Here is a 19,856-nt window from a genome sequence, read left to right on the forward strand (position 1 = left end):
GTGATGGATCTGAAATGGATCATGCAGGAATTAATAATTCGGATGCACTCATTACAGTTCTTACTGTTATTACCACTGCACTCAGAAATCACTGATAATAAACAATATGCAATATTGTGACTAACACAGAACATGTCCTTCCTGGAGTATTTCCTATTTAAATCTAATCAAAGACGAGACAAAGAAAAGTGGCATCACAAGGGTGGAACAAGACAACACTAATCAGGCAGAAGATGATGGAGTGAAGAGTAGAGGCGGGATCATCTGGACATCTACATGTGAATCTGTCACTCCAGGCTCCCTTTATAGTCTGTGAAGATCCAGGCAATACAGTCAAGAGCATATTTCCTGTCCTAAGACAAACATATAAAATATCTCAGGTGATCTGTGTGTTAGAAGTACGTATTTCTTCCCATTGGCGCTAAAGAGAGCCTGTGGTGACTGACTTAGATACAGGTGTCCAAACTGTAGATGTCTAAACTGGTACCTATTCCTTGCATTTCACCATCAGAAGTTTTTTTTTTTTGTAGGCACTGCAACAGGAAGATAAATAAAGGAGAGAAAGGCAACATGTTGCTTGTTTGGCATGTGAGAACTGAGAATGTCAGGCCTTTCCTGACTCTTGAGGGAGGGCATCACTTCTGTCAGGAGAGTTGGGGAATTGGGAGAGAACAGCTCTGGAAACTTGGATAATGATTTCTGACCATCTCTTCTCTTGTCAGGTGCCCCGTCCGTGTTCATCACTGCTTGGACAATTGTCAGGATTTACTTTTTCGATGTTGGGTAAGCCTGTGGACTCAATTATCTTTCCTTTATAATTCCTTCCTTTATCTCTGAGGAAGTCCAAGGAGTGCCCTGCAGTTTTACTAAGCCAGCCATCCTGCCCTAACCCCAGTGGCAGTCAGACCTGGGAAATGCTCCAAGGTCTTCCTGAAGACACATGGTTTATGTCAACTTAGGCCAGTTGCTCAGCCTCTTTGTTTCCCAGTCCCTTGGTCAGGATATTTGCAGGGAATTTGTGAACAAACCCTGATGGTGGCATTTGGCCCTGTGATCCTGTGTGTAACAAGATACCAGCTGAGCAGCTGTCTCGTGCTCAGACCAGAGCTTTGTATCCTACAAAACTGACAGTGCATACACTCATGCAGCAGATACTTAATAAACACTCCCATTAGCTCTTCCTACAGAAGATGTCTAAAAATTATTTGGTTTTTTTCCCCAGGCAGATCTTAGGATCTGTTCTTCATCCTCTTTAATCTAGCAGCAGCCTTTGGTATTTTACATAAGAAGCAGATAGATTACAGCTAAGTAAATAAGGCAAATATCAGAGCTGTCCAAGGATATTATGCAAGTGTATAGGATCCGCTCCTGCAATCCTCCTTCATGCTCTTACTCAAGTAGTCAAACTGTAGTAATTGAAAGGCTCTTGTGAGGAAACACTCCAGAGTTACAGAATCTGATGCTTATTATGTACTCACTGTGCATGCCCTCGCTTCTTGTATTTGCAGCATATGGTTAAATCCATTTTCTCCCATGCATTCTCTGTCTCCAGATGTGTCCTGATTTGTCCTTATTTCAGTAAGAGAAACAGCTCAGATTTCTCATTGCATTTTTGATTTATAGTCATGCTAACACATTTCCTGAGGGCTGCTCACTTTTATGGTTTCACTCCATCTGCATAAAACTGACCTTATTTACTCTGTTAATAAATAGCCTCTACAATGAGATAGAAGCCAAAGGATTTCACCAGTCTGGATACCAAGTCTTCTTACCATATATTCTCACTCAGCTCCAGCAATTCTTAATGAAAATACAGACTTCTTTGCATTTTCTGGAGGCTTTAAAGCTCTACATTTTTGTGCCAAGTAAAACAAAGTGTGAATTTCAGGATATGCTAATACCTAACATAGATTTTTTTTTTTCCATGCTAAATTTACCTATAGAGATAAATTCCAGGAAATTAATCCAGATTAAATAAAACTTAATTATGATTGGCTAAACAACATTAAGCTTCTATTTAAACATTCTAACTTCAAATTAAAGTGAACTTCATTCAGACTCCCCATATTTATTTTTAAAATGAAGTGCACTAGAGATAATTAGGGCCACTTTAATTCTAAATGAAAGGGCAGCGTGCACCTGAGAAAGTATAAACATCTGTGTGTGAGCAATTCATACTAGTCTCCTTTTATAGCTATTGGGGATTTAGTCAGTGCAGTCCATGAAGCACAATTCTTCTCATCACAAAATTGATGCCTAAAATAGGTCTCAAGAACTGTGCCCTAAAAGTACCTCTCTTCATCTACTACCTGCACTTTCAACATTTTGAATTAGGTGAGCTGAATGCAAGTGAAATTGTCTGCAGTAGATTCCACTAATCTGTTTCTAACATGAATACAGACCAATTTTCATCAATGCTTTCCTAAAAATGCACCTTCTGCCACCTGACTCTTGTAAGGTCTGCAGATAAATGTGTCCCAAGCAATACTAGTTGTTTCCACATAATTCCTATTCTGTCCTTTCCTTGTTAGCTTTAAAATATACTTCCAAGTGACCTAGGTGAGTGGTGTGGTTTGCAGACAATTCTCAGGATGAAATAAATCATACCCTGGACTCTATGGACTTTTTCTGACTAGATCCATAAGTCATATGCAGCTATCCAGATTTAGCCGGACTAAACCTGCCACAGGCTGCCTATCATTTTCAAGAAGGGCATGGTCAATTTTGTTCTGATGGTGCCAATTGCTCTGTGCTTAACAAAACGCCCATCCATGATAGCAAATAGCATCAGAGGCCTCATGAATCTGTGATTTTGGTGGCATTTCCTTGTAGCAGACCTCAGTGTAGGAGAAATTAAGTGAATCACCGTCCTCTCCCACATTCACGCTGATGTAACATCTTCCAGCCCATTCCATTACCAAGGGGAAAAGAGCTCACAGCATTATGTCTCGGGCACCTGCTACCTCCCACTACTCAGAGCCACTGCAAAGCAAGTCTTTAGCCCTTCCCAGTTCATGCACTCCAGATTTACTCCTCTTCACATAATCCATCATAGCAATCTTTAGTATTTAGGGAACCAAGTACCAGAGAAGGTTACATAGCTGCTTGCTTGCTTTGCTTGATGTTTTAAGTCTGGTTTTGTTTCTTTTCAGGTGCTGGGAGGAAATAGTGGAATCCCCATTCTGGTGGATCATTAAAACTCCTATTTTGGTGTCTATTTTGGTAAAGTATCAGCACATTCTGCTGGCTGCAAAGCCGTCTTTAATACTAAGTGTGGGGGGTGAAGAGGTGCTGAGAAGTGTTCTATAAATGTCCATAGAAAATGCATTGACAGATAAAATCACACTGTATATTGCACGTCTGATTTAGGATGAGGAAGTTCACCCTCCAGATAAACAACTTTAACTATGGGAAGAGTTTGAGTGACTAGGCAACCAAGGTGGAGCTAATTTCATTGTAACTTTGACCACTTCCATCTCAGCTAGTTGCCCAGGGCAGTGGCCATGGGTGTGTGTAGCCAGAGGAGGTTGAGGAACATGGGTAAAGATCCAGGAAATGCTCATCTTGTCTAATGAATCAGTGGATGTCTAAATTACATCAGATGAATTGTGCCATGAATGTTTTTATTTCTCTGAAGTGACCATATGCAGCGCCTAGTTGTTCAGTTATAGATGTTAACACTATAAAATAAAATTGAGATGAGTCCTACCACAAATTTCTGCCTAGATAAAAAGAGTTTAGATGCATTTCCTGGATATTTGCCTCTTGTTACAGCATCCTGCATGTAGTTGCGGTTTTGAAGTAAGTCCTTGAGAAGCTTGGCTAATGTCCAGATAAATCACAGAAGCACTTGACTTTTTAATTCTCTGGATATGATCAATTCTGCCCACAGAAACCATGACACTTCTGAGGAACTCAGAGTCCTTCCATCCTTGTTGAATATTACATTTTTCCTGTGTCAGGTATCAAGCCAAAACTTAAAGTAAAATGAACTTAAACTTAGCTTTGAGTTTTCTTAAATAAATGCAAGTATGTGGGAAGGGAAGAAAAAGAATGCAACAAAAATCAAACCAAATATATCTTTTAAACAGAAATCTTTTCTGAGACATACACTCTTATTATTCCAAGTGCATTATGACCTTTACAAGAAGACTTTTTTTCTGTAGTGTTTGTCATACAGGGATCCCAAACTGAAACATTTTGAATGATTCCATCTTACTCTGTTCACCCCACTGAAAATAAATACAATACTTACATGACACATTTCAAAGCATTTATATTATCATAGAAAGCTATGGATAGTATTTTCCCTTTACCAAGATAATCTTTTGGTCAAGAAATGCATGCTGTTCTACGCAGCATATGGTCAATAAATCATTTCCTCGTTGCCAAACAAAATTTACCCAGAAATTTTTGACTATCCTTCTGCAGATATCATATAAACTTGTCACAAAAAAAGGGTGTGATAACTGCTATCTGATGAAGAGCAGGTTTCTTCAGGGAGGAGTGCAATATCTTCTCCATATCCATGCAAATAAAGCATAGATGTCAATGGAAGGAAGGAATACAGACACATAAAATACATGAGATATATAAGATACATAGAAATATAAGATATTAAGCATTGGGAACAGATCAAGTGCCTTTGATTATACTCTAGGTTGAAAAATAAACTAAACAACTTCTCCAGCAGCCTGATAGCTGTACTTTCTGCCATGCAATGCTACGGCTGTACGAAGCCTATAAATCACACTCCACCTGATTCACCACTGCTCTGTGTCCATGTTTGCTCTTGACCTCTACGAGCAAACTGCTCTGATCTTACCTTCCTTGCTGTAGCTTGTGTGCTGTCAAAGCTTATTAGAGTAATTGATCTAGATAATACTGTCTTGAGCTGATAAATTTTACTTGCCACCAAGTCAATGCAAACCATTTTTATAAGCAAATAAATATGAACAGAAATTATAGGCATGGGATAGATAAAAGGTGATGCAATGCATCATAACTAAGAAGTACAATTAATTTCCAATCATTCAAAGCCTTCGAAAAAAGAGTGTCTAATTGAGACATGTGCTGCTGTCTACTTTATCCATCTGTTGTTAAGATAAATGTAAGAATTGCTGGAGGAAATTTTAAAGTCTGTTTTTGCAGGAAATTGATTGGCTGGTTAACACAATCCCTTCCAGCCATTGGGTCTGTCAAAATCAGAATCATTTGTGCATTGCTAACCATAAAAAGATAAAGAAAAAGGTGGTCTGCCGTATCAAAACTTAACTAAGTCCACAGACATCTCTCATCACTTTTGTATTGTATACATTGCATGAATAACAACATGAATTCCATGGATAGGACCTTAAAAGCAAGAAGATCTGCATTCAATTCATGACATCTACTACATGCCATTACGGAATTGCAATTCCAGCTCTAACCTTTGCTATTAAATAAGTTTAACATTGCTTGAATATGTTGGCGGAGCACTCTGAGAGGGAACAGCATCATTCAAAATTTAGGTATTAACTAGACTCCTGGTCTAACATCCTATGAGAGAATGTTTTCCACTATGTCAGTGAGGTCTGTCCCTTGCTATACAAGGTCTCCAGCTTATTTCCAGAGTAGATATGCCCAATAGCATTGAGCACAGGCCTGCTTTAGTGGGTGCTGCTTTGTGTTTTGTTTTGGTTTTCTTGGCTCACCACCTCAGTCTTTGACATGCTCAGAAGCCGGTCCCATGTCACCGTCTCACGAGGGCTTTGACGTCCATCGCTCCGCTAACTCCCAAGGCTCTTTTCCCACCCTGTCGTCGGCACTCCCCCACGCAGCAGGACGTCGTGCATAGCTGTGCTCTATGGGTTTGACATCATCATACTTGGGATGTATCACACAAAGTCCCAAGCAGGCTGATGTCAGGCCCAAGATGGCTGCATCCTGAGTCGGTTTACTATGTGCTCCCAGATTGGGGTTCTCTGCTCATGGCTTTTTAACAGTGGCTTGCTCCATGGCAAGAATATTGCTGTGAAAGGAAGTCCCCTCTAATGATGGGCTGTTTTCACCAGAGAAAAATAGTAACTTTCTATTTCTTTCTCTGTTTCCTTTCTCCCATCCCAACAGGTGAACTTCATTCTCTTCATTTGCATCATCCGTATCCTAGTCCAGAAGCTGCATTCCCCAGATGTTGGACACAATGAGACCAGCCAATACTCGTAAGTGCTAGACTTTTTCAACCATATTATATGGTTTTTTGGGAAACATGTTTGACTGTTAGTTCATTTCTGCATCTGTCTGCACTGATCAGAATCAAGTATTTGTTATTTGAATAAGCTGATCAGAAATCAGAAAAAGGGACATTTGCTAAAATAGCTGGGCATGTTTTATATTGGTTTGAACAGACAGGTGAAAAGGCTTTCTCCTGCAACTAATGATGAAGAAGTGAGAGCAACAGTAATGATCATGAAAGAAAATAGGCTTTTTCTTTGTATATTCAGTATTTATCAGATTCTGAAGGCAGAGGGACCCTGATGGAGAGCAAAGTAGCTGTCCACAGTACACAGGCTTTTTTTTAAACTAGTTGTCCACAACTTCCTTTTTCATAAAAGGAGAGGTCTAGAAAGTTAGAACATTCAGTAGAATTCATGGCAAATTTTCCTTATCCTAAAGCAGACCCCTCAGCTAGATTGGGTTAATTCAATGCATTTGTCTTCACTGTTGAAAAGTAGCACTGTCTCAGGAGTTTTGCTTGACATAATGCTTTTATTCCAGGGATATAAGGTGACCTTAATGGGGCTTTTTATAATTAAGAATATGCAAGTAAGATCAGTGCTGTCTCAGCGGCCAAGACTGGTCTCAGTTGCAATATTTTGAGACCACAAGACATCTGTTTACCTGCATGAATTCATTCTGGCTTCAATGCAAATAAAATAAAAGTTCAGAGCAGCATATTTTTTACTCTTGCCACTGTCCTGGCTCAGCATTCCAATTATCCTGGATATTTATTAAATGTTTCTTAGCAAAGAACTGAGAAGATAAAGGTCCAGTGTCTACATGGTCACTGCTCATAAATCTTCTTTGTCTTTGGAGGAAGCTGTGCTATTAGGCACCCTGAAGAAGCTGAGCTTAGTTCATCTTTCTGCAAGATGAAAGACACTATCGCTATTATCCTTAAATACTGACCAGCCTCCACACTGAGTCTTTCTCTCTTCTTATGGTAAATTATGCGTTTCATCTGCCTCGAGAGAGTCTCAGATTTATGTAAGGAAATTCCACTATTTGACCTGAACTTCTCCCTGCAGCAGCCAAAGCCAGCTACTTCTTTTTCTGTCACCACAGCACACCAACATTACAAGACCTCATGCTTCCTGTCACCTCCCTTTATGTATTTCCAATTGGGAATTGTATCTTTGTACCCCCAGGATTGCAACAGCTTTAGCCAGGTACATAGATTAAATCAACATATTGAAATATGTTCTAGTACTAAGCAGCAGCCTGGAGCAGTTGGCTCCCATTTGTCTCAGTAGAAGTGCTGCCAACATGCATCGGAAGGGTTATGCCCAGGTTACCTCAGAAGTCATGCTGAGCTTTGGGTTCAGGGCTCTTTATTTCACATTTTCCAATGAAGTGGGAGCTGCCAGGAAAGCTGTCTTTGCCTTGTAAACAAACGTAGCACAGCCTGGCAGCAAGTAACACAGACTGGCCTGCCAAACAGGAGGTATGTACTCCTGAAGTACAAATAATATTCGTATCTACAGTTCCTCACCTTCCTTTTCCACCCGGAAAAAAAAACCAACAAACATCCAAGTTCCATTAGGACAGGAGTCAGTTGCTCACTTACAGGTGTCCAAGCCATACAAGATGCTTTAGAACATTTGAGATACTTGCCTGGACCTGACACATAGGACCTAGGGCCTGTGGGAGACTTGTACCCCTATACAGTGGCAGCTGGCCACCAGCCAGATTCTGTGGGGCATCTAGAAGTCTCTGTTGACTGTGTTGACTATATTGACTGTAGTGGGACATGGGACACCATCTTTCCTGTGGAAATGAATACTGTGTCCCAACCTGAAAGCTGGATCCCACCAAGGCAAGTTCTGAGTATGGTCCTAAGTTATAGACAGCTATTTATAGAGACATCTGGTGTCCAGATCCTTTTATAAATTCCATTAGGCATGTGAGCTGCAATTGTAGGTACCCAGATCCTTTTACATGTCATTCTCTTACTAGCTGAAATGGTGCTGCTGGCTTCAGCAGTTTTGCTGCAGGGCCCAAGAGATCTTAGCAAAAAATATGCTACTAGTGATAACTGTGCGTTCCTCCTGCCAAATCTGAGATAAATATGTTTAAACTAACAACATCAGGGATCTCTCATTTGCATTTCTCCCTCCTTCTCTTGTTTATTTTATATGATTTATTTTGTAAAAATATAATATGTTGACATGTTGACAGTATTGTTCAATTCCAACTGATTTCAGTTTAGCTGCAGGCTGGAAGTTCAGGTGCGCTGCTGACTCACTCACTAATGCTACAGATGATAGGTAGTGAACTGGGCTTTAATGTATTGGAAAACTGTGAAAACAAGCCTCCCAACACAGTTTTCTGAAAATGACAGACGTGCAAGAATGGGACAGCAATATTTCAGGCAAATAGAAGTTGGTTTCTGTGACAGAAATCTTGAGCTAAATATCTTTCTATTCTGTACATGTTCATAGATCAATATTCATAAAAGTTTTCTGAGTAACTTTTCTGTTATGTGTTCGAGGACAGTGACTGAAATGTTGGTTTGCTCTTCTCCAACCTAAGGAGTGGAGTAGGTTCAGTGCAGTTGAGTGGAAATGTGTTTTCACTAAGTTGTGTGTCACCATGTATATCCATCAGAGAGGGTAGGTCAAAGAAGTCCGCCCTGTGCTGGGAGTGGAAGTAAGGAGGTTTTTGGCTGTGAGCAGGTAGCTGTAACCAGCTTTGGACAATCTCCCAAGCAGTTCTGCCTCCTGCACAGCCAGGCTTTAGCTCCCTGGGGGAAATTACACTATGACTGAGGAAGATGATTCTCCTCATTGCAGTGTTTAGGAGGAGGAGTCTTTTAAATATCACAGGGCTAGACCTTAGGGACGTTGCCTTGAAGCCAAACTGAGATAGAAAATATCACTCAATAGTCTGGGGAAGCTCAGTGCTGGGAACAAGAGACCGATTTGGGGTGTTGTGCAAACTGGAGGAGGGAGCTCTTAAGATTTTACATTTATGCCCTTTTCATTGCCACAGTCCAGCCAAGAGGGAAGATTATATAACTGAGGCCCCAGTGTTGTCTGCAATGACAAGATGACATTTTCTCATCCATTGGAGCTTGCAAACAGTGTCCCTATGAGTATGGTACACTAAGGTAGCATCTAATCAATATCCTTTAGGTTTACTGTTCCTGAAAGACTGGGAAGAGAGAAGAGATCTCTGAAAAGCCAGTGTTGATATTCACTGAACTGTTATCTGCTCAGAAAACGAGTTGCTTTCTTGTATGCTGGGAGCTGAGGGAATTAGGGCTGGGTCATGCTAGCATGTGTCACACTGGCCAGAGCTACTTCTAGGAGTGAGGATCATGGTATACCCTGATGGTCACCAGTGACAGTCCTCTGGCAGAGCAAGACATCCGAGAAGATTTAGATTCTGGATCTACTCACTATGAGCAGGGGTGTACCTGCTAGTGAAGAATGCTGTGGGAAAGGCAAATTCCTGGAAAGTTCCTCAGCTACCTACAGGCAGTCATTTTGTCTGGAATTAGACACACCCAGCTGCCTTTCCCTGAGCAACCACAGCCTCTGACAGCCTTAATGTCGAGCTGTCTTTGGTCCAGGCCTAGGGAAAACTGAAAAGGTCTGCTGGGAGATACAGTGATGAGCATCATTGCATAAAGCTGGCGCATAAGCCTTCCCAGCAGGCTTATGCAGATGGCAAGTAAATGAAGATGGTCTGATGGGAATGAGCCTGATGAGATTTTGGAGGTGAAGGGTTTGCAGATGGAAGAACAAGTATTTCAAACAACCCAGCTGTAGCTTCAATTCCTCCAGAAGCCTCTAGGACAGGAGGATGCGGGAGGATGTGGGTGACCAAGGGAGCCAAAACCCCCATAAGCATCCTTAGGCCTTTGATTTCATTTTATTCCATCAGCTATATTTTAATAATGATTATTTTTAATACATTATCATCTCTTCTTCCTAATTAGACCTCTGATTACCTAGCCTGCTGCCATTAAGAACTAATACTGTTCAACCCCCTCCTTTGGAGACATTCATTATGCAATAGCATGTTATTATTCTGAGCTAAACATACCATTTCTCTCCCAGAAGCTGTAATTTTCAGAAATCCCAAGCAAACAAAGACAGTGCTAGCTGGTGATTTAGTTTGTAGAGATGAAAAAAGATCTCCAGTGGGAGGGGAAGAAGAAAGAAGCGAGAAAGAAATACCTCCATTGAAGTTCCTAGGAATAAAGATGCACATTTTATGTTGTCACCACATCTGAAATCACCAGCCATCTTCAGTCTGTGGGCCAAGGAGAAATAATCTAGGGCTGCTCACTCTGCCTTATATGGAGACACATATATATTTATATAAGAACTGTTAATGAGAGGAAAGCAAGCCCATGGAAATGCTCCCAACATGGTTGTTGGTTAGTTTGAACTGCCATATAGTGACTGTGGCCAGCTGAGGGTCCACCTCCACGTGTCATTGCATCTCAGTCCAAGTTGTCAGAAGGATCCTGGGGAGGTTAGGCTGTGAGGAGCTATCTCAACACTCTCCATTTCACTGTACCCCAGACACTTCTACCTTCTGGGCAAAGGCAGCCTCCTGTGCTGCCTCATTAAGGCTGCCGTTGAAAGGCTGGATGTTCCCAGGACCTCAGCATAAGTGGCCCATATCACATCTCATAAGGATGCACTTAACATGCATGATACAGGCTACACCATCAAGATTCAGGTAATCAGCAAATATGTACTGGAGCAAATTAAAGTTTCAGGGTTGCATAGGGCTCAGCTGCAGGATTTCTCATCGCCCTTTAGCTCCTCTTCCCTCTCTCCCTATGATTCATGTTTGTCTTTCCAACAGGAGGCTGGCCAAGTCCACCTTGCTGCTGATCCCTCTCTTTGGCATTCACTACATCATGTTTGCTTTCTTCCCTGACAACTTCAAAGCAGAAGTTAAGCTGGTGTTTGAGCTCGTGGTTGGGTCATTCCAGGTAAGCCACCCTTTGGGCCAGCAGGTCTATTGGCAGAGAGGAGTGTAACAAAATTGACAAGGGAATAAGCAAATATGTGGGATGGGTTTTTCTCAGATGTTCCCAGTGCTCTTATACCTTTGCTTGGCCAGGATGGAAGATAATTTTATATTTTGACTTCTGGAATTCCAGAAGGAGATTCTCTCTCCTCATTTTAAGCACCTGAAAAGAAAATGTACTTCTATAAGTTAGTTACCTGGGGGTTTTTTGTACTTAAGGTTAAAAAACAAGCACCTCTGTTCAGTTTATATATTATTGACATGATGTAAGACGAGATAATTTACCTTTGGGAGGAGTGTCTTTCTGGCCATTTACAGGAGCTTAGCCTGTCTTCAGCCAATTGACTTGCATGAGATTTCTCCTCTGATAATAAGCCAAGCCCTGCCTGTAAATCCTGCTCAAGCAGGATTCCAGTTCGTTGGCATAGGAGGCAGGACCCCTGTTGGTGGGTAATGGTGCTGTCCTCCACATTAATCTTTAGGAAGCCCTGATGAAGTTTGCTTCTTAGACCCTCCTACATGCTTCACTTCAGTCAGGTCCAGTGCTGGGCTGTTAACCTATTGTTAAGAAGCACTTCTGTAGGTAATCTGTCCCACTGCATTCATCTGTTAATCAGTTCTAACCACTTTGCTCTCTCACAGCCTGCAGCAGGATGTGTCTGTCACTGTGTACCATAGGTGTGTCAGTGGCATGCTTTTTGCAGTAGTGAATGAGTTAATGTCCCCATCTACATCATTGTCACTTCACCTTTGGCATCTCTCTTTTGAGAGACAAATAGATCTACACTTACTCCTTGTCTTTAGTTTTTGCAACTGTAAGGACTAGAGATAAGTTTATTTTTTCAGTGAAAGCTGAGATGCTTAAAAATGAGGTGTTACTGCAGGAGAGATGGAAAGGAATTTTAGCACTATACCATGTCAAAGATCTTTTTGACCTTGATGGTGCAGTAATGAGCATGTTTAGATCTCCTGAGTTTCAGATGACGAGCAAGCAGGAAAGCTGGGTCTAGTATCCCATCCTTTTGCCTCTAATGCCTCAGTTTGAATGGCCAAGTGCCCCTCTTTGAGCTGAGCTGGCTGTTGATGGCTTTAAACACCAGTCTGGAGCAATCTTTGAACTCACATCTGTACATACATCTGTTGCAAGGTACCTTAACCAATCTTCCGCTTTTCCTTTTAGAAGGAAAATGCAATCAAGTGGTTTCTTAGCAGTCCCCCAACAGTGTGCCCTTTTTCCAAGGCTGCAGTGAGTTTGAGAGGTACTAAAAGCCTGTTCTCTCCTTTTTCCTAGGGATTCGTGGTGGCTGTTTTGTACTGTTTCCTCAATGGGGAGGTAAGATCAACAGTATTGTTTGGTTATGTTTGCAGTTAAGACAACTTGAATGCTAGTGGAGAGCGGATAAGTGTCCCATTCCTGATGTCATACTGGGGGGAAGCATCCCAGTCAAATCACTGCCTCCAGAAAAAAACAACTCAGCCATTTTCCTCACAGTTTCCAGCACAGTCAATGAACATATTAGGACTTTTGTGTGCGCGGTAGGGCTGCTGCTGCTAATAGTAAGCTTTATTTATGTTTAGTACCTCAATGAATCCTCCACAGAATCAGGCCCACTGCCAAGGTAGAGACTCATTAGTGCAGTGGTATTTTTGTACCATGCTCCATCTGTCCATAAGAAATTCAACAGAGGCTGATTAAACCCATATCTAAGGCTACCAAGTAAGTGTGAGCAGCTAAAAACTTGGAGCTGCTGTCTGCTGGAGCGCTTTCAGCTCAATAAACTGAACAAGGGCAAGAAATAAGAAGCTGTTATCTGGGTTTGTGTTCCAGCTTCCTAGGGAGAGGAAGGGTGTCCAGAATCACCAAGTGCTCTCTTACAGCTCTGATGCTGCTTTCAGCCACACTTTTGCCATGTGCACATCACACAGTAGCATGCAGGGCAGATAGCCCAGCTCCAGCAGAGGCCTTTGCCAATAAGCCTGACAGAGCAGGGCAGTACCACACAAACTTATGAATGATCCAAAACCAATATAGGCATTGACGTGATTTGTTAGGCACAGACTAGTGCCGTGTAAACATGTTTCTACCTCACAGGCATTGATCTTGCCTTTCCCACGTTTCCAGTCCTGGGGTTTGCATTCTGGTATTGTGCTGTTCATGTCCTTGCTGATCCCACAGACCCTCATACACAGCTGCTTTATCTGATTCAATCTGTTATCTAAAAGTTTGAACTGGAAGGCTGCAGAAGGGGACAGGAATGGTGGCCAGATTTGTTTAGAATTTGAATCTGGACAGTGTCAACCAGATGACGTCTATAAGCTCCCTGAGCAGGAACAAGTAGCTTCTATCAAAAAAGCAAAGCTGTATGGACAGCTTTACAAACAACCTGTAATTAAATCATTTGTATTTGGACAAAAACAGGGCAATGAAAAAAATAATTGTACTCAAAAAGTATAGCGTGTGTTGCCATTAAAGTTAACTAGTCTGGCACCTTCACTGTATCAGATAAGAAATTCACTGTGCTCACCTTTCTGCTGAAGCTTGGGGATTTCTGTTTCCAGACACTGTCTGGAGTGTCACCTCTCTTCCACGTATCTAAAAGTTCCATCCAGGTTGAGTTTAGTGACCTTTATAAAACGATTTTTGGTCCCTCGGTAGGTGGGTTGCTCATGACTGCTCACACAATTATGTCAGAGCAATAGAAAATGCTCCCCTCTGCTGACTTTATTGCCTTTCCACCACATAGGTCCAAGCTGAGCTCAAGCGAAAGTGGCGGAGGTGGCATCTGGAGCGGTTCCTGGGCACAGACATGAAGTATCACCACCCTTCCCTAGGCAGCAACGGCACCAACTTCAGCACCCAGATCTCCATGCTGACCAAGTGCTCACCAAAGACACGCCGGTGCTCTGGCTTTCAGGCTGAATTCTCTCTGGTGTGATGGAGAGAGCCTTTCCAAGAACTGAGCATCCAAGTGACAAACAGAGACAGAAGAATCACCCAGGAATCAGTGATATGATGACAAATCCTTGTGAACTGACATGCTCCACATGAGCCAACAGAGGACACAAAACTGGAAGAGCCACTGGCATCCAGAACAAGATCAGACAAGCCACGAGGGACAGAAATACTTTTTCTCTCCCTCTTTTCAGACCTTTCAATCTTAGGTTTCAAGCCCTCAGGGGTTGATAACCATAAGTAAAGGTCCCAGCAACTTGAGCAGAGCCTGGGAGATCCTGAAGTGTCATAAACAATGAAGTATGGGTGGTAAGGGAGGGGAGAGCCTGAGTCCTTGGTGGCTTTGCCAGAACTGGCATCTCTAAAACAGATAAATTGCACTTTTTAAAAAATGAGCCAGTAAAGGAGAGAAGGAAGCAAGAAGCAGGGGTGGGCGGGAAGCCAAACATACAAATGTGCCAAAAGTCACGTTCATAAGAGGTGGAGCTCAGGTACCGAGACAGAGTAAGGGACATGGGGAGAAAGGACAGGAGGAACATGAGCAGGCCAGTGCACAGCACTTGCCTCTGCATTGTGTGCATGTAAAGATGAAGCTGCAGCACCAGAAAAGCCCCTTGGAGGATGCCACAGTGCTGCAGTGTGTGTTCTGCTAATTACCCACCATCCGTCTTAGCAAAAGCTCTCTAAGCACCCTTGGGTGCTCTCTGGAAAAAGCAGGTTGCTGAGAAGGAGCAGCGTGAATGCCCTTCTCTGCACTACATTCATGACATCATGTTTTGTTTGGTTGTTTTCAATGAACAGGAAACTCAATTTGCATGTATAAAAACGAGGTACAGATACCAGAAGCAGAGCACAGCTGCATTTTTCATTCTTTTGAAGTTCACCCATAGATCTTGGTGCATTAACCCACCCAGGGTCACAAGAGATCAGGGGAAAACAATTGGTCTGTAATTTGTTTGCACTTGCTTAGCACACACTGCCAGGGAGGGGAGAAGTAGAATCCTGTAATCCTTAATTGAATCAGACCTGCCACTCTCCAGATGAAAATATTAGTGTCACAGCAGCAAACAAAATTGCTTTCATCAGAGCAAGTTTGTCTCAGCACATAACTGGCACTCCGGGAGTCAGGAAAGAGTAAAAAAAAAAGCTATTAAATTGATTTCTTCTTTGGCTTTAGAGGGGAGCTTTCATCCTGTGATGAAGGCATTGTTAGATCTTTAAGCTGTGCGTGTGTATTTTGTCTCTTTTCTGGAGGCCTATTAATGTCCCTATAGGGGCAATTCCTATTTGAAGAATGCACATAGATCCTGTTAAAACCAAGGGAATAGTTATTTTTTAATTTTTCTTTCCTTGGTGGAGGGGTGAAGGAGAGATGTCAGGACAAGTCCTGCTCAGATATGCCAGGCTGGTGGCTCACAGGGCATCAGATGTGCCTCATACTCCCAGGCATTGCGTTTGAGACAATCCCTACAATCCCAAACCCAGTCAGAAGACAGACAATACACAGGCGCTGATGCCTGTGTTTGTGTCCTACCCAACTGCATCAAAGGGGGTTGCACCAGTTTTAAACTGATGGAGGGAAATTCCTGCCCAGCTTTTGTGTACACTTAGTAATTGGGCTGTCATCATACTATAACATGTCCTCATGAAGGAGAGTCTGGGTTACCAATGCATGTACATGGAAAGGAAGATGGGCTTCTCTTTCAGGGTTCAGAGATCTCAACTCATCTGCCAAGTGCTAACAGCACCTGAACTTTTCTTCGTAATGAAATGTAGTTCACTGAAGGGAAGCATCTTAAACTTGGTGGGTTTGGGATTTGTTTTGCTTGCCTTAAGCATCTGTGATTAACTGCCAACAAACCACACTCAGCCCAGGAGGAGAGTTTCAGGCTTTGACATCCAGTTCCTTGCTCAGTTCTGATGAGGCGGTTATTCCATGCCATAATCCTTCCTAGAGCTACACCTGCTACCATCTGAGTTCAGTGCTTCCAAAGTATTTCTTCGCATGTGGGACTGAGAACAGCGTAGAGGGCTGAAGTCAGTAAGGACATGAGAGACTCCCGATACAACTGCTGTGAAGGGTAGACATAGCAGTCATGACTTTTCAGGGAGCTAGATCAGATTCTGTCACAGTGTATCTATGGCTACCCAGCCCTCAAAACCTAGAAGGATTGGTAGATACTGTGAAGATAGTCATAATGGTCTTGATGGTCCTGGAATTAAAGAGCTGATGAGACCCCAGGCTAGCCAGATGCAAGCTGTCTTGGTTATGGCTGTGTTACACTGAAACGGTATCAGCAGTTAGAATCCAGTATGGATGTGCCATAAGATCATCAAAATCCTCTCTTTGCAGATCTCTTAATTCCACAGGAACCAAGAGGATGGTTAAAATTTGCCTGTGTTGCTTGCATTGAAGCTGTTATGCCCTGACACCCCAGGAACAAGGTACCCATTGAAATATCCATGAGGTTCTCAGGTGCAAGGACCCTCTCTGTGTTTCGTGCTAGTGCTGCTCTGGTGTGTGCTTTCAGACCTGGATTAGGACTCACACAGAAGATTCTGGAGATTCTTTTGTGCCTGGTTCAAATCAAGGATTTAACGTAGTGCTACATTTCACCGGGTGAATGGCTAGCTGCAAGGAAGCTTCCAAGCGGTTCTACCCATGTAAAATGCTTCCTCTCACTGGTTCAGATTTTGGAAACAGTGACAGTCTGTGAGAGATTTGATTCATCAGGCTGCAAAGTATTCGCGCTCTTTATCATGGTAGCTGTTTACACCCAACAAAATTGGTGGGCTGCACAGGAACACTGCCCAGTCTTGTTAATGCATCCACTGAGGTGCCTAAGCTGTGAACTTGGATCCCAGGTACCAGACAACCAGACGAGGAGTTCGAGCACAGACCTGTTGAGCGTAAGTGATGCACGATTGCCAGCAACCTCCTTTGTGAGATGTGAGGGAACCCCCATTTTTTTTTGGCAGCCTTGCTGGGGTAGAAGGTCCACGTCTGTGAACCCTGAACAGTGAGACAAGTGCATTTTCCTTCTGCTCTTCACCTTCCTTTTTCTCTCCCTGTGCTTATAACATTTGCAGGATGACTTCTGCTTTGTATTTACAGCTTCTCTTCAGTTTAAGCCCTGTGCTAATGTGTGCCAGCATCAACCATAAGCCAAAGGCAGCAAGAATGGGCTTGGCTTTTAGAGACATGACAGGAAAAAATTCCAGTGGTTATTCACCCATGCCACAGGGCCTTCTGCAACCCATGAGATTTACCATCAGGCTATTTTGCCCTGGAGCCTGAAGATAGGATGTGATCTAAACTGAGGGGCTCTTTCAAAAAATGTTGACTTCATTAGCATGCCAGGAACAGTGCCCCAAGGCATCCTACATGCAATTATTTCATCACTGAACATCCAGCCACATCATTATGCTGTCAACGGTGTTTGAGAGATTAAATGAATGTGCTGAATATACCTGCTGTGACAGGCATGGCAATACTAGTAATACAGGCAGTGCAGAGCTGCCAGCCCAGCTGCATTGGCCTCGTATTTCAAGAGAACAGAGGAGTCACTGGTTAAATCAGAGCTTTTCGCTCTGGGGATATGAACAATCATGTGAACAATGGCATTCAGATCACTGCCTCTTTTAACTGGCATAGTGCAGGAATTTGGCCCAATAACTTACCATAGAGTTAATCACAGAATGGTTTAGGTTGGAAGGGACCTTAAAGCTCATCCTGTTCCAACCCCCTGACACAGGCAGGGACACCTTTCACTAGACAAGGTTGCTCCAAGCCCTGTCCAACCTGGCCTTGAACACTGCCAGGGATAGGGCAGCCACAGCTTCTCTGGGCAACTTGTGCCAGGGCCTCACCACCCTCACAGTCAAGAGCTTGTTCCTATTATCTAACCTGAATCTCTCCTCTGTCAGTTTAAAGCCATTCCCACTTGTCCTGTCCCTACCTGCCCTTGTCAAAAGCCCCTCTCCAGCTTTTCTGTCAGTCCCTTTAGGCACTGGAAGCTGCTCTAAGGTCTCCCCAGAGCCTTCTCCAGGCTGAACAGCCCCAGCTCTCTCAGCCTGTCTCCATAGCAGAGGTGCTTCAGCTCTTGGAGCATCTTCATGGCGTCCTCTGAACTTGCTCCAACAGGTCTGCATCCTTCTTATGTTGGGGGAGAGACTTCATATGTTGAGGTCCTCCTTTCCTCTGTTTTTTCTCCAAGTCAACAATAAAATAGAGTTCAGGGACCTCACTGCAGCCCCAAACAACAATCCAGACTGCGTTGTCCTGAACTCACAACGAATACACAATGCAGTGCACAGGACTGCCACTGTTTCTCACAAAGCACCAGCCTGACCTCTTTGACTCTGGTGTAAGACAGGAGTGACTTTAGTGAAGGCATCTGCATTAATTTGCTACAAAATAAGATTAAGAGGCATACCTGGATGTGACAGGCTTTTAGATATGTTTGAGGATCATGAATTTGGACTCCCAAACTCCTTAGAGAAATCAGGCTATATTCTGATCCACGTGCATCAAAATCAGTTCATGACAGTGACTCCTGAGGTACATCAGCATTAAACTGGAATTAACCTTCAGAATAATCCCTTTATCTTCAGCCTGGAACTGTTTACTTTTTTTTTATACCAGTGAGAGATCAAACCCTTCCTGTTAATTAGTCATAGAATCATAGAATAGTTAGGGTTGGAAAGGACCTTAAGATCATCTAGTTCCAACCCCCCTGCCATGAGCAGGGACACCACACACTAAACTATGTCACCCAAGACTCTGTCCAACCTGGCCTGGAACACCTCCAGGGTTGGAGCATTCACAACTTCCCTGGGCAACCCATTCCAGTGCCTCACCACCCTCACTGTAAAGAACTTCTTCCTTATATCCAATCTAAACCTCCCTTGTTTAAGTTTAAACCCATTACCCCTTGTCCTACCACTACAGTCCCTAACGAAGAGTCCCTCTCCAGCATCCTTGTAGACCCCCTTGAGGTACTAGAAGGCTGCTATGAGGTCTCCACGCAGCCTTCTCTTCTCCAGGCTGAACAGCCCCAACTTTCTCAGCCTGTCTTCATAAGAAAGGTGCTCCAGCCCCCTTATCATCCTCGTGGCCCTCCTCTGGACTTGCTCTAGCAGCTCCATGTCCTTTTTGTGTTGAGGACACCAGAACTGGACACAATACTCCAAGTGAGGTCTCACGAGAGCAGAGTAGAGGGGCAGGATCACCTCCTTTGACCTGCTGGTCATGCTTCTTTTGATGCAGCCCAGGATGAAACCATTAAACAATAATAAGTATGGAACAATTAAAATATAAAAAAAATTTATTGTCACAAAGTCTAGAGGTACAAGATTCAATGCTAACATTAGAGTATAGATGTTTCTATTCAGCAGGGATCTATATTGCTCTGTGGCCGTCTCATAAGCAAAAAGAAATGAGAACTTGACCATGTTTAGACTTTAAAAAAGAGCAGTAAAGAAATTCTAGGCTGTCCCAGAATTTCAGGGCATTAATTTGAAACTATTTTTTAAAACCAGAAATCTATATGCATCATTATGGCAGTTTATCCAAAGAAGCCCAGGAGAGAAAACACCTGAACTTTTTTTTTTTTTTTTTTTTTTTTTTTTTTTTTTCTTTTGCCTAGGAAGC

The 19,856-nt window shown here is 42.8% G+C and overlaps 1 protein-coding gene across 1 annotated transcript; it reads left to right on the forward strand.

Annotated features, from left to right (window-relative positions):
* Window positions 1–715: 715 nt before the first annotated feature.
* LOC104407720 (vasoactive intestinal polypeptide receptor) lies at window positions 716–14,195 on the forward strand (the record flags this gene model as incomplete). The annotated part of the gene is made up of 6 exons (XM_010017071.1): window positions 716–783; window positions 3,153–3,222; window positions 6,109–6,200; window positions 11,083–11,212; window positions 12,542–12,583; window positions 13,995–14,195. Coding segments are annotated over 6 exons (594 nt in total), but the record flags the coding sequence as incomplete, so codon positions are not given.
* Window positions 14,196–19,856: the final 5,661 nt, after the last annotated feature.

The sequence above is a fragment of the Nestor notabilis genome, unplaced genomic scaffold (assembly GCF_000696875.1).
Source record: "Nestor notabilis isolate BGI_N333 unplaced genomic scaffold, ASM69687v1 scaffold26376, whole genome shotgun sequence".
Lineage (NCBI taxonomy): Eukaryota > Metazoa > Chordata > Aves > Psittaciformes > Psittacidae > Nestor > Nestor notabilis.